Consider the following 15,813-nt stretch of genomic DNA (forward strand, 5'->3'; position numbering starts at 1 on the left):
GGTGAGGTCCTTTTATATTATACCGTTCAGTGAAATTTGGCCTCTTGAAGCTTGAAACCCAAAACTTTTCAGACGCTTGCAGGACTGATCATTGTATATTTTGAGTGCTGAAAAAAAGAGCTTGCTTGTATGAAATTTTTGTCTGAAGTCTGTCATATGTTCTAATAAAAGATGCTGTTTGTTTCCAGACAAACCTTTTGTATTTGGCTGCTGACTAAAACGTATTTTTATAGTAATGTTAAATGTGGAAGAGTAGATTATGCCTGGCAGTATATGTTTATCATTGTTTATTAAAGCTGTGAATAAGCAATATGACTAGGAAGCTTAGAAGTTGAAAATAACATGCAGAACTTCCTCTCAAAACCTCACTATTCCTGCTGCTTATAGATGTAAAGATCATCATGCCCTTAAATGCCACTGCCACTTGAGAAATGTCACTTCAGTGTCAGAAAGTACCAAACCACCAAAGTGTTCATGCTCAGACATTTTTTGTTTAATTCAGTGAAATTAGACCAACCACTCCCGTGTCTCAATGCTTCTTGGAGGACAGCAGACTTAACATGTTTGAAGAAACAAACGTCCTAAACCATGTATCAGACAGAGAAGCAGAAAACACCTATAAAGATATTTTTAGCCCTAGTACATTATTTTAAAGCTGAATTTAGGGCAAACTGAACAGCCAGGAGCATGATAATGAGATTCTCTCATAGTAAGGCTATCCAGTAATGAGATTGGATGTAAGACTATCTTGTGAAATGATAAACTACTAGTGAGTCTATACTATAAGACAGCACAACAGTATGGTAATTTTTTTTATGCGGAGATATGCGGTTGGATAATGGAAATATACACATAGCAGCATACCAACCATTAAATGTTGCACATAAAGCACAATGCAGAACAGAATTCTGCTAGCTGGAAGTGATCTGGCTTTGTGAGATGATTATAGCTAAATGAATTGCCTACCTTCTTTATCTGCTGTCTCTTTCCTTCTTGCAGCAAATTGTGTGATGATCAAGTACCTCTTCAACAACTAGTACTTTTTGGTGTTCATTTCTTGACTGTGGTGAGGCAAGGACACTCTGAAGCAATCTGGTGATAATATTCCAGGTTTCTTTAGGTGTATCTTGGCTTCCAAATCAACAGAAGCAGCAAACAGTTGTAGAGAAATTGCACTTGTGGTTTCTCAAAAGAACATATGGACTTTTGTTTATTAGCTCCTGTAACAGCAGAGGAAGCATTGTCCTTTTTCTCGCAAGCTAACAAACTCATAATGGTATGTTGTATGTAGTTTTTATTTTTAGATAGTGCCATGCAGCTACTCTGTCATCTAGAGTTCCTTCTCTGTTGCTGCATCTTCATTTTGGTAGTAAATGTAACTATTCATAAAATGAGATTAAAATGATTCCTTGTATATTGAAATTAATGTGCAATAATAAGAATTTGCCATACATGTTTTGATTTTGTGTGGCCATGATAGTTTTCGGGTTGGTTTGTATTAATTTCTAGTAGATTATTTCTCAATGCGAAATGAGATACTGTATCTTTACACCATCTATCAGAAAGATCAACAGATTTATTCTTTTTAAGAAATATATGGGTTAGGTTTAGTAATTTTTTCAATTTCAGTGTTTCTACAGTTTTTCTTTTTGTGTTCTAGTGGTAGAAGCACCAACTCTGTCAAGACAATGGTTTTTAAAAATACTATTTCCTTTTCACAGAATCAGAGTGAATATTTTTTCTCTAGGACTTGTGAAGCTGCTCATATTATATTAAAAAATATTCTTAATCCTAGATACTATCTATTTTTTAACTTTCCTTAGAGCTGAGACTTGCTTAACTTCTTTAAAAGGATGGGGATTCCACGACATCTCTAGACAGCCTGTTTGGTTGTTTATATGGCAGCCTCTTCTAGGCTGAATAACTGCTACCACCTCTAGTGCTGTCCACTCCTCTCTAGAACTCTCACCTCACTGTAATCCGGGTTCTCTTGTGTATGTCTTGTTTTTTGTCTATTTTGCACAAAACAAAAATACACGGCTGTAATTGATTAGTGTCTGATAGGACATAATGGATGCTCTTGTGCCTGTAACACTTGCCGTATTATATCTCAGGAGAAAAAAAATCCTTGGACTCACACTCAGTTTTCTGTTCGGTATCTTTTCGCGGGATGCTTTTCATCAGAACAGAATGACTGGTTAATCCCTATTTCATATACATGTACTTCATTTATTCTGAAAGACACAATGTGGTCTGTTGGTCAATTTCATGTTATTCCTTTTGGAGCACTTATTGCTACCATTAATTTTGAATTAAATACTCAAAAATACTTATGACTATTTCTAACTTCAGATTCTATATAGCTATTGTGTTTTTTCATCAAAGTTAATGAAAAGATTGAGTAGAAGCAACACTGGGAACCAATCTGAAATGCCCATTCAATTTGAATGGAGCAATATAGGTGATATAGTGGGGAGACTGACTTTCAAAGAATTAAGACTTAAATCTCCCTAATTAACATAGAATAATTAAGTGGCATGAGAATGAAAGAGGAACAATAGTGTCTTTGGCAGAGGAACTGTTTGAAGGCAGTCAAATGGAATTAAAAAAAAAATGCTATAAACTTTTTGGGTATTAGAACCTTTTTAGCCTTTTGACAGCAAGAATGGTGTTATGATCTTGATCTGTTCTTTAAGATACTTCTGAGATTAGCAAATGAAATACTACGCTATATATTCAGTAAACACTGACAAAATCCACAAGCTTTCCAGAATAAAGGAGCTGTGTTTAGTATGAGGGGCTAGGGAGGTGGTAGTGGTGTGTGTTTGTGGTTTTGGTTTGGTTTTTTTTTTAATACTTTCTTAAAATTTTGGCTGTGTCAGATCAGGAAAGATCCCAGTTCATCCCTTTTTTCAGAATATAATACAAACAACTGTTATTTAAGGTTACATTTCCTTAGTAAGGATAGATGGATGAAAGGCTCTGCACACACACAGAAATGAGCAACTAAAAAAGTTGTTGAAATTATATGAAGTAAATGAAAGAGAATGCTGAAGAACACAGGTTTTTGAAAATTGAAATTAACTTAAAATAGAAGTGAGCACCATGATATTTCTGTAATGTACATACTGTTTGTCCTAAAGCAAACAAGCATACAACTAATTTCTTCAATACAGACTTTGTCTTTTAGCCACTTGGCAAGAGGAAAGATATGCTTAGGAAGAAGCAAATATTTTCTTAGAATGTTGTTTGTGTGTAGAATTCATTTCAAAGACAAAACAGTAAATACTGTAACTGTGTGTTAATGGTCTGTTAAATATAATTCAAACAACTAGTGTTTTTCATTTGATTTTTGTTTATAAATATGCATTTCTACTTGTGTTTTTAGATAGCTGAAGTTAATTCTCACAGGACTTAGCATCACTCTGGTATCTGCCTGGTGCCTTGGTAAGGTCAAAAGGAATAACAGCAACATTGAAAACTAGGAAGCAAAAAAAGTGTTTCATCTGGGGGTGAAAAAAATCCTTTTAAAAGATCAAGGCGAAGACTGTTCTAAACTCTTCAATCTAGCTCTTTCTCTAAAGAGTCATAAGGGTTATAGAAAGGAATAGAGACTTTCAGAGCTACTTTTATTTGGAGAAATATTGAGTTTCAAGCAATAAACCAAGAAATGTTGATCTATGCTAGCTGCAGAAGCTCTCCAGCCTCTCAACTGGAACGAGACTATAATTTTAGCCACATGGTAAAAGGAAATGAGTAAATATTTTCTATCGAAATGCTAGCTTCCTCTATAGAAAATGTCACTTGTCAAAAGTGTCTTTTCCTCATTTTGCACAATCTAATAGGAAACACCTTGTTCAAGTGCACTCATGTTTCTGTTGCCCTGTGATGGCTGTTGAAAGGATAAATTGTTGGCTACTGACAGAAATGAGAGTGGAGATGAGGGTGGTGGTAGGAGATCCTGATTTTTAATTACCGCTGTTAAAACTACTTCTTCATTGGCTTTGGGCAATTTACTTCAACCTCTTTTGCTTGATATATCATTTAATCTATGATCTGGGGAGAGCAGCAGTAGTTATTGTTTCATGTGTTAGGAAGAGTAAGAAGGAGTAAGAAGTGAACCTTTCAAGTTTAACGTGGTATTTGGGATTTTTTTTTTTTTTAATTATTTAGAACAGCTATCATCAGTAAATCAACATAATTGTGCTATGGGTGTCTGTAAATAGCATCTTCTGGTTCAGATTCTTGCTAGTCTGATTAAGTTCCATCCTCCTTTTAACCTTTGATTTCATGTTTGACTGTCTTTGAAAGAAAAGGGTTGATTAAGGAGCATCCTTGTAATGAATGGATAGATGCATTCTCCAGGTAGATGTCTCCTCTAGTTTTCCCTTCTTTGTCTTTGTAGTGCTCAAGGAAAACATATTCTTTTATTTGGTTGCCAAAGGAAATTATGACTTGTGTCTCTAGTGTACAAGTCATGATTCTTCTCAAATAGAATAGAATGTTTCTGTTGGAAGTGACCTACAATGATCATGTAGTCTGACTGCCTGACCAAAAGTTAAAGCATGTTGTTAAGTGCAGGCTGACAGGCTTGGGGCATTGACCATCCCTCTAGGAACCCTGTTGCAATGTTTGGCCTCCCTCTCGGCAAAGAAATGCTTCCTCATGGCCAGTCTAAACTTCCCCTGGTGCAGCTTGTATGCTATAGGATAGACAGTATTTTTTTGTTAGACTGATATGGCTGGAAAAGGTTAACAAGGTCTTCAGGTTGGAAGCAGAGATGGAGTTGTCCTAGTTGGTGGGGACTTCTGCTTCTGTGTTGCCCAGCTGGTGGTGGCTTATTGCCCTCTGCATGCTTCCTTGGAACTCCTAGGACATTCTTCTTGACAATACTGGCATGCAGTCCTTGGAACCTCCCCTGGTGTATGCCTGTCCAATTCCTAACCTTTAAAGAGCATGTGTAAATTGAAGTGTTGTCTAAGAGTAGATGTTACCCAGGTCTTACCACTCCTGTAAAACCAGTAGAACAGTATTTGATGCAGGGGACCAGGAATACCTGAGCGGAGGAGAAGTAAACTTTTGCTAAGAAGGCTTAGAGTACTGAAGGTGGTATTAATATGCTTCCTGGCAACTGTTAGCTCAACAAAATTGATGTGTTTTTAAGATTAAAGTCTTTAGAAATAAGCTGTTCAGAAATGCTAACAAAAAAATATTTTGGGACAGGTGTAGAGGGCAATCACCACGGGCCAGAATAATTGAAAGTAGTGAAGAAAGAGGAGTGGACAAGTACGAAGAGTTAATGCTGTAAAGTCTCTACTGCCTGTGCACCCTTACAGCATAGACGGTCAGCAGTAGTTCCGGTACCTGGAATGCATATGAGCACAGAATAGCTTTTGTGCTGTCCTTTCGGACTCCACAGACTTGTGTCATTCCTTTTAATTACCTCCTAATCCCACAAATGGAGAAAGAAATTCGAGCAAATTTTAGAGTTTCTGTAAATCAACTGTGCATACACATTTGACTTAAGAACACAGTGTCTGAGTGAAGTTCTTGGTGTGATTTACACCTGTTTTCCCTCCTGTTGTGGCCTGTATCTAATTAATGATCCCACCATACACAGTCTTAGAATCTTACAGTTAATGTTGGAAGGAACCTCTGGAGGTTGTCTAGTCCAGCCCCCAGCCCTGTTCAAAGCAAGGAGAGCTAGTGTACTGCTCAGCACAATGACCAGTTGGGTTTTGAATACCTCCAAAGATGGCAGCTCCACAACCTATTCTGGGCAACCCTGTTCTAGTGTTCAATCACCCTTACAAGCTAAGCTTCTTGTATGTTTGAACAGAGTTTCTTGTATTTGGTTTGTGTCCATAGCCTTTTATGCTTTCACTGGATACCATGGAGAAGAGTTTGTTACATTTATTTGCTCCTACCATACATTTACGTATGTTGGTTAGACACCCCTATGATAAGCCTTCTGCGGGCTGAACAATCACAGTGCTCTCAGCCTCACCTCCCGAGTCATCTTTGTGGCTATGCACGGGACCTGCTCCAGTAAGTCCATGTCTTTCTTGGACTGGGGAAACCAGAAGTGGATTAAGCAGTCAGGTGTATCTCATCAGTGCTGAGTAGAGAGGAGGGATCATCTCCCTTGACCTGCTCTTCCTAATGCAGCCCAAGATGCCACAAGGGCGCTTTGCTGGCTCTTAGTCAGTTGTTGTCCACCAAAACCCCCAAGTCCATTTCTACAGGGCTGCTTTCCAGCTGGGTGAACTCCCATGTGTGTCAGTGCATCTGGTTGTACCTTCCCAGGTGCAGGACTTTGCATTCTCCCTTGTTGAACCACGTGAAATTTTTGTCAGCCCATTTCTGCAGCCTGTTGAGGTCCCTGCAAATGGCAGAAGAAACATCTGGTGTATCATCTGCAAACTTTCTGAGGGTTGTCCCTGTCCATCACCCATATCATTAGTGAACGGTACTGGCCTTGCTGTCAACCCCTGGATGCACACCATTAGTGACTGGCCTCCAGCTGGACTTCATTTAGCTGATCGCAACACCTGGGTCCACCTGTTCAGCCAGTTTTCAGTCCACCTCACTGTTCATCTGTCCTGTACTTCGTATGTTTGTCTGTGAGTGTTACTGGAGACTGTCAAAAGCCTTACCAAAGTGCGGGTAAACCGCATCCATTGTTCTCCCCTCCCCTGCTGAGACAGTCACCTCTTCGTAGAAGCCTATTGAGTTGGCTAAGCACTATTTACCCATCATAAATCCACTCTGACTGCTCTTGATGACCTTCTTGTCCTTCATGTGTTTGAAAATGGTTTCTAGGATTACTTGCTGTATCACCTTCCAGGGATTGAGGTAAGGCTGAACAGCCTGTAGCTCCCTGAATCCTCCTTCTTGTTCTTCTGCAAGACACGAGTGATGTTTTCTTTTTTCTAGTCCTTTTAGCAAACACAAAGGTTGTGGAGGAATAATTTGGGGAAAATCCTTTTAGTAATCTTTAACAGAAATGTGTTTCTGTCTGTGAAGGAAAACCTCCTTATTCTCTAAGGCATTTCTTCAATTTTCTGCAATTTGATTTCTTCTAGCAAGTAAAATGAAATGTTATCATGCATATTTAGCAAGTGTGTATTTCTGTTATTTTGGTTGTTGTGTATACCAGGACATAAGACTGAAGAAAGGCTAGTGAAGACAAATGGCTTTTAATTTAAAGGAAAGAATAGGAAGCTACTGTAGGAAGCTTGTCTTAGCTCTTCTATAATAGAAGAGTGCTTCCTGATTTTTGGCTTTGCTTTTTCAAATATGTGAGCTAAATCTAATGAGATATACATAACGGAGCTGTATTTCACCTATATAGCTGCTAAGTGAAACCAGCAGTATTGCCATGCTTCTAAAAGCCAAAGGTAGGAACTGATAGAGTAACAGTCCTGTATAAGTACCGTTAGCTCTGCTGCTAAGAGTTACCTTTTTTTTTTTCCTCTGAATATGCATCTAATTGCAGCATTGCTTAGAGTTGCATGATCACAAAAAGGGAAAATTGACCCCCGCTGAGAGTAGGTGGGGGATTAGGGTTTTTTTATTAACAAACCATCTGCTTCTGTGTGTACTGAAGACATGTTGAATGTTTTTTTGAAAATAAAGTGACAGTTTGAGTCAATAAACAGGTTGTACTTGCATCTAATTCTTGTAACAGAGTTAACCTATCTGCTTATTTGATGTGATACCATCAGTGACAGAACTAAAAGTTGTTCTGCTTTTATTCCTCCCTGGTTTATTTTTATTTCAGGCAAACCATGATCTTATGTGACAAGAATGCTTTTGTTTTAGCCGTGGATTTAAGGGGGAGTGGTGAGGGTGGTTTCTGTTTATCTTTTTGTTTTTCTTGTTACCTCAGCTATAACACTGTGAACACTGCTGTACAGATCAGCTATGCTATTAGTCAGGTAACTGGAACTGATTATAATTGCATAAAAATACAAATTTATAGATAATTGTTTGTGGGTTTTTTTTAATGTCGATATGCTTCGGTTTAAGACTTAAAATTGGGCCGGGTACTACTTTTCGAAAGAATTTCCTCGTACTTTTAAACTGTATCACTTGGCTAATGCGATTCTTTATTGGCTGTCATTAAGTACAAGGTTATTCATCCATTATAATATACATATTATAAATATTTCTTCTGGTTTTATGTTTTAGGTCTAAAAATAGTTGGAGGGAGATTAAGTGTTCCAACAAGTAACGCTCTAATGGATGACAGAGAATTTCCACCAAATGACCTACAAATAGACTCAAAGGACAGTCTTCGTGCTGACTATAGGGTGGAAAGTTTGACATCTCGTTTGGTTTCTTCAGCTGATGAAAATGAAAATCAACTTGAGAATGATGGGAATAAGGTTCTGACCAGTAGTAGCATTGCTATGGGGCGGCAGAATAAAGGTGAGCAGGACAGCATCAATAATAATGAGAATATGGACAGTGGAGACTGTACCCCAAACTGCAAGGAAGGTGAGACTGAGAGATCTGTAAATGTCCATATGGAACCCCAGCTGGAGGAAAAGCGTATTACAGAAAAACAACCAGGTGGAAAAAGAAGTCCAAGAAGCAAAAGAAGCTCCAGTAAAAAATCTAAAGGTACTCTAGATAAACATATTTTTCTTCTGTTTACTTAAAATAATAACACTGCAGTTCTAATCTGTGAGCTAATAAGATATATTTCAGTTGTCATACTAATTATTTTTTAAATTTCACTAACAATTTTTTTAAATTTTCTTTCCGTTAACTGTTAATTGTCCCGAATCAGATTCATTTCTAGATGTTTTCATCTTCCATATTTCCATGTTCGCTGTGTAGCAAATGGGACATGTTAAGGGAGCACGAGTAGAGGGAGGTGCAGAGTTTAAGTATGGAAATTGGGCTGACTTCCAAATCAGAATAGCCAGGAATTCAGGCAATACGATTTTGTTCGTTTGAACATTGTGCTCGAGTGCAAGATTTTGGTGTCTTGATCCAGTGTCAAGATTTGAAATCTTGGTATGAGTATGAAATAAGTTGACCTTGGCCTGCTGCTGCCAAATTTACTTAAATTTTTCAAAGCTTAATAGATAGTCCTAGGAGATGCATTTTGGGTAATGAGCCATTCAACAAATGTGTTTCTACCAATTTTTGATGTTACTTCTCCTTCAGATCTTTTGGATATGAATAAGGAGAGTGTAAATCTTTATTACATATTCTTATTTGAGATGTTTCTTCTCTTTTTCAATGAGTAGGATTTGTCTGCATCAATAGAATGCGTTATTGTATTAGGTTTTTGCCGTCGATCATTAAGCTTATATGTCATAGTGCTGCAAATGTATTAATTAAAATCAATGTGTTTCACTGCATAAGTATCTTTGGAAGTTGCTTGGAACAACTGAATCATGCCTGCTTTTTTTCCCCCCCATGTGTTGTTTTTTTAATCTAAAGACTGAGAAGATGGGGAATTTGGCTACTTAAAATAGTTTTAAAATACAGTTTTCCTGCTAAATGGCAAGACTTTTATGGCCTAATCTGAAAAGGACTATAGAATACATAAAGAAAGGAAGGGAAGGAAGCGTTGCATTCCATATCTTGTACTTATAGGCAAAATCTAGAAGAGAAAAATTATATTTTGTAGTAGAGAGAAGAGAATCCTGAAATCTGTCATCATAGGGAGAATGAGTTCTTATTAAATGATGCAGAAAGTAATTAAGTATATATTTCAACTGTAGATTTAATGTTTAAAAATAGAAGAAAATATTTAATTAAAACAAGAGATTGGCAGGATTAATTGAGAACCAGTCATCTGTATGACTGGAATAACAGAAAACAAGTTGATGAAATGTGATACAGACGTGTGGACAGAAGTGTCTGTAGCATGAGGAGAGGAAGAAAAAGAGAAATCCACCCAAACACTGGAAGTTAAGCTTTGCCTGTATTCTCTCTCTGTTAGTTTGTATTGTTGATAAATGCAATCACCTCATGCATAAGTACCACAAAATGAGCTGTGCACAGTAGATGGCAATTTTAAGGCAGAAAGCTGAAATGTAGAAAATTTCATTGAAAGGATCTGGAGATGTAAAAACATACAACAAAGAACATCCTGCCTCCAAAACTCTTAAGAGTTTTGTTTAATTCTTATGAACAAACTCTTGCTACTTATTAATAAAGGACCTTGACTGTTTAGAAAGAAGATCAAAGTATAAAATTACATTGTATCTCACATTACTTATGGGCTAATTTACTTGTAGCTTTTTAGATAGTCTCATATGATGGTTCTCCCATTTTTACACAACATGGTGACTGTGTCACGATTTGTTGATGTTGCAAGTGTATTTATTTTAGTGAGAATCTTCCTTCTAATTTTTAACAACAGCTATTTAAAACAATTCCCCAATATCCCTCTACACAGAAGAACCAAACTAGCTTTCTTGTCTTCATACAAATTCAGAAATAAAGGAGATCAAACCAGAGAGGAAGATCCCTGAGTGGGTGACAGCAAAGCATCATGCAGGCAAGCTGGAATCACAAACTAAATTATTGGATGACATGTATTATGGTGATATTTTTAATTTTTATTTTTAACTACTGAGAAATCATGGATGAGTTACTTTGACTCACAGCTAAAGAAGAGATTTATGAATCTTCTTCTCTTTCCTGCTAAACTGTTAAATGTTGCCATTCTGGAAAAGATATTTGATGTCAGTTGCCCATTCAGGACCTCCCCAAGTGGGAACTGATAGACTGTAATAGCTTACAGTGAATTTGTCACCCGACTTACAGTTGGTTTTTGAGTCCATTTCAATGTCCTGGAGTAAGTAGTTCCCAGATTTCACCTACGCATCGTTTGGAGAAGCACTTCCTTTTAGCTGTCTTGATGCTGTAGTAGATGTATGAGTGAATAGAGACATCTGCAGCTTCCAGATCCCAAATTTCTCTCACGTTCTTTTTGTATACTAATAGTAGTTTTGAATAGACTATGATGATATATCTCTTTAAAGAGGACATTGGTGATCAAAGAAGTTATGTAAATTTAAATTGACATATTTAAGCTTTGCTGATTATTCATACTTGGATTCCTTGTAATGAATTGTACTAACTTTAGTGCAGTAGAGATAGTGATTCATGAAGTGTCATCTGCTTCAATGTATTTTTGTAAATGTGGACTTCAAATTATCCCTGTTCTCTGAAAATATTTTCATCTTTTTCTGAAAGATCAGTGCTGGCATAACTAGTGACTTAATATTGTAAAAATCATGCTGTGTAATTCCTTAACGTAGTATAGCATGGTAACTTGCACTTAATAATTTTTCCCCGAGTTAAGTTCTGCAATGTACATTTTTTCTGTAAATTATTCACCTTCTTTCTTGAAGCAGCTTGAAGGTGTGAGAAGAAAATTGAGTGGTTGGGGTGGATTTGATGTTGCAGCAAATGAAATATATGAATATAAACTGGTCAAATTATAAAAATAGTCAAGCTATATTATTTTATTTAGGGTTCTGTGCTGCACGAAACAAGATTTTGAGCTTACTCAGTTAGAGTTATATCTTTACCACCAACACTTCTGAGTTAAAAATTTCGTTTCTTAAAAATGAAATATTCTTTAAAATGCTTGCTGGCCCTTTTTTTTTTTTTTATAGTTCTTGAATTAATCAGCCTGAACCCGCTTTCTGGTACTGAATACCAAAGAATGTTTTAGAAAAGAAAAAAGATTACCATATGTTTTCTGTACTAGAAACTTCTGTTACTGGTGACTTAAGCTAACAGTACTGTGTGTGAAAATCAAATGTCAATTAAAAAACAGAGGACAATATCCATAATTTTATTTTGATAACTTTATTTGGTACCAAATGCCTCATGCTTGCACTTCTGACTCATTCTCAGGCAGTTGGCACAACCATCTTAATTTTGTATACATGCAGTACTGACAAAACAAAAAAGGCGAAACATTGAAAAATGCATTTGTCATTTTTATTCACAAGGTCTGTCAAAATTGGAACTTTTTGCAATCATGGGGCTGCTTCTGTGAACTCTTAGGGAAATTTTGAGAAAATTTGCTTCTCTGCATGTTTTAGGAAACATTGGCACACTCAACTGGGCATCAAAGATGTCAGTTGAAACCTCTGTGAGTCTGGCAGAGCAGAAGCGTGAACCCGGCTCTCTGCCATGTTCCTAGAGAGTGCTCTGGCCACTGGAGAGTTCATATGTTCTGTGTTTTTTTCACATTTATTTTAATAAAGGCTTTGGTTCCATTCTAGTACAGAACAAGATGGTTTTTAAATATGAATGCTTTGCAAATTGAAATCTTAAGCCTTGCTTCCTAAAATATCAGAAATATATATGTAACTCTTTAGTAAAAAAAAAAAAAAATCTACTTGAAACGGTAAGGTTGGTTGATTCCAGGAAAAAAGCAGTGTTCTGTGCCCTCTTCATGAACATGGAGAAAAAATAAATAAGTAGGGATCTTATTTTATCATAAATGTGTTATGGGCTAGCATTATTGTTACTACCTCAAGAAAAGCTCTTGGTTATAGTGCTACCAAGGCACAAATGCTGTATTGTGTTTAAAATAGAACAAGGTAGAACTAACCTGGATGTCTGTAAGGCATTGCTTCCAAATCGGGGGGTAATTTGAGGGTAGAATTTTATTCCAAGTGAGTGACAACTCAACTATATGAAGCAAGAGACCCTCAAGATAATAGACTCCAACCATTAAACCAACACTGGCACTAAGCTGTGTCCCTAAGAACCTCATCTACATGTCTTTTAAACATCTCCAGGAACAGTGACTCCACCACTTCCCTGGGCAGCCTGTTCCAATGCCTGACAATCCTTTCCATAAAGAATTTTTTCCTAATATCCAATCTAAACCTTGGCGCAACTTGAGGCAACTTGACAGTCACTATTGAGCATGTTTCATTTGATGTTCATGTTTTGATATGACAAGTGATTATTAAATACTTCATCAAGTGCAATTTGAAGTGGCTTCTTTTTTTTTTTTTTCCTTTTTCTTTTTTTTTTTTTTCTTTCTGAACAAAAAGGTTTGCCAGAACATGTAGACCCTCTTTTCTGGTTTCACAATCATGTGCTGAACAAAAAGCTGTACTTGTAAAGACAGCCGTAATTCCATTCCTAAAAGTACTTCCTGACTTGAATTTTGCATTCAATTATTTCTTTGCTTGCTTTTCGCCCACAGCAAGCCCAAATAAATACTGGGAAAGCAGAGAAATACCTTAATATTGAAAAAGCAATGTTAAGTTAGACCCATATTTTGTCTGGCAATAAGCCCTGTGAAAATAGCCACCCACAGAGATTATTAGTACTCCTGACCTGGATAGTTTACTTAATAAAGAATTTAAAATAACCAAAAATAGAACAGCGGAGCCTTGAGTGGACAAGCCAATGCCTTTCTTAAGCCCTAAATCTTAAACCTGAATCGTCACTTTAGGGTTTCGGTTGCAAAGAACATAAGGGGATCTGAAATATGCTGAGTGCCCAAGCTGTAGAAACAGAGTCAAAGTATGATGGTTACTTGAAACAGATCCCTCGCATGTCTTGCTTTTCAATGATAACATGATTTGCAGAAATCGAGTGTATTAATAGTTGAGGAAGAATAACGTACTCATCATAACTTGGGTTCATAAAAGTTTATTGTGCACATTTCAGTGGCCAAATTCTCTAAATTGTTTTTAAAAAATTATGGGATTATTCTTTCTTAAGTTCAGTCCTATGTAAATGTGTCAAATTCAATGTTGTTTTATTAAAAAAAAAAAAGTTCACGAACTGATGGACTAAACTGTAGTTTTCTGATTACTCCTAAGGCTGTGTGTTATAGGAAACCATCGTTTATTGCTTTTATTTTCTGATCTTTGTGATTAAACTGGTCCAGTCTGCATATGGGTATTTGTTTTCTCCCACTGCTACTGCCTGCTCTATACTTCTTCTCTAATCTCATTTAACATTTCCTGATAACCGTCATATTCATGATCAGCAATATACTTCAAAAATGCATTTCTAACAATAAAATGTGAGATTTGCACCCAGAAAGTTTTTCCTGTAATATTTTTACATTATCCTTCAGATATGTTGCCAGTCTTCCACATAGACGTCTGACTTTTTCAGCTTCTCTTCTCGAGGCTAAATTGAGCTCGCAGATCCTTGTGTCATGGTTACTGATGTAGACCACTACTACTAGCTCATTTGCCAAACTCTTGAATAAACTATCCAGCTATCTAGGGGGGGTCTTCCTTTTCACTCAGCAGGACAGTTGCCCTGGACATCTGTCCCCCACAATAGAACACCCCACTGTCATCATCTGCTTCTTTTTATCCTTTAAGATCCTGTAATCACTGCGAGGAATCACTGTGTTATCATCTGAAGAACAGGTCAAATTTGTTCATCCTTCCTTCCCAGGATTTCTCCCTGTACAACCTCCTTGGCAGGAGTGAAGAGACCAACTGAGAACGTCATTCACACTCTCCTTGCCTACCTTCTTTTTTACCTTTTTGAGTAAAACTGTGTTGCAAACAACCATGCTTTCTGCCTCTGCTGTTATTACAGCTCAGTCTTAACATAGAAATTTGTCTGCTTGGATCAAAGTATTGATTTTTTTTTTTTAGCTGAAACTGTAGCAACAGGCACAAAGGTTTTTATTTTAGGTCATCCTGGTCTTTTATTAATAACTTTGTAAAACTGTTTAGACTAGGTGGGTTTTTTTTTTTCTCCAAGTTAAACTCAAGTCCCAGGTAGATATGTACAAAATTATCTAATGTATGTTATTGTGTTTTTTCAGATTGGTAAGATGACACTGAAACAGACCTATCACAGCTAATTTTGACAACACCAATATTTTGTTTACTTGCAGTGGTGCTATTTAGATACTAGGTTCCTATTCATATTTTTGCATTGAAATTGAAATTTATTTGTTGAATCCTAATCAAAGTACTTGTTCTTTTTAAAGGAATTCCTACTGTGGGAACAACAGCCATCAAGGAGGAAAATACTCTTATTACAGATTCAGATTCTGTGCCTGCCGAAGGTGCTGTTGAAGCAAACGAAGACTTTCACCAAAAAGAAACATTGCAGTCTCTTTTCTCTTTGCTCCGTGAAGAGGTTGAGCAGATGGATTCAAAGATACTGCCCCTGTGTCTCCATCAGGTACTTCCTATGATTATGGGGTGTTGCAATTTTGTTTTTATTCGAGACCTTTATTCATTAGGAAAAAATGCATTAATTCAATATATGCAAATATTCATATCTGGACAGGGTATTTTGATGTATAACAGGTGGTCATGGCAAATATCTTCTCTAAGGTCTTCTAATATATCTTAAATTATTAATTGCCTTGAAAGTATATTCTGGACTATTAAGAATGGACTTTCTAATTCCTCAAATGACTAAATTATAGTTTCACAGGAAGATTTAGGAAAATCACTCTGACATATTTTAAACATGGTTTGTAAGACACTGGTGTAGATACAAGACAGCTGATGCCTAAATAACATTTTAAATCTGGAAATTTTTTTTACTGTTGCAGACTTCTTTCTAGCATGAATTTCATGCATGCATACTGAGAGTCAAGGTTTCTTAGATTAAACTTTAGCATAGTTGCCACACCTGCGAGACCAAAGGTAATAGTGTGCAATATGAAAAGCAGTCTTTTTTACTAACTGGACAGTATGTTTTTTCTTTGAAGTTTCTTTGAAACTTAGCATTAGTGTAAACTATTTGTATTTTTAGCTATGCTGAATTTGGTGGTCATACAGGAACTATGACAGCCCTGAGAGTAGAATCTGCATTTCC

At 36.6% G+C, this 15,813-nt stretch overlaps 1 protein-coding gene across 2 annotated transcripts in view; it reads left to right on the forward strand.

Moving 5' to 3' along the window:
* The window catches only part of CNST (consortin, connexin sorting protein), a 52,560-nt gene that overhangs the window by 7,304 nt on the left and 29,443 nt on the right, over positions 1-15,813 (forward strand). For both annotated transcript variants that reach the window (XM_080342656.1, XM_080342655.1), the window contains 2 exons: positions 8,194-8,628; positions 14,972-15,168. In XM_080342656.1, coding sequence (XP_080198782.1) covers positions 8,244-8,628; positions 14,972-15,168 — 582 coding nt within the window. In that variant the 5' untranslated portion in view covers positions 8,194-8,243. The remainder of the gene's footprint in view (positions 1-8,193; positions 8,629-14,971; positions 15,169-15,813) is intronic.

The sequence above is a fragment of the Nesoenas mayeri genome, assembly GCF_963082525.1.
Source record: "Nesoenas mayeri genome assembly, chromosome: 3".
Lineage (NCBI taxonomy): Eukaryota > Metazoa > Chordata > Aves > Columbiformes > Columbidae > Nesoenas > Nesoenas mayeri.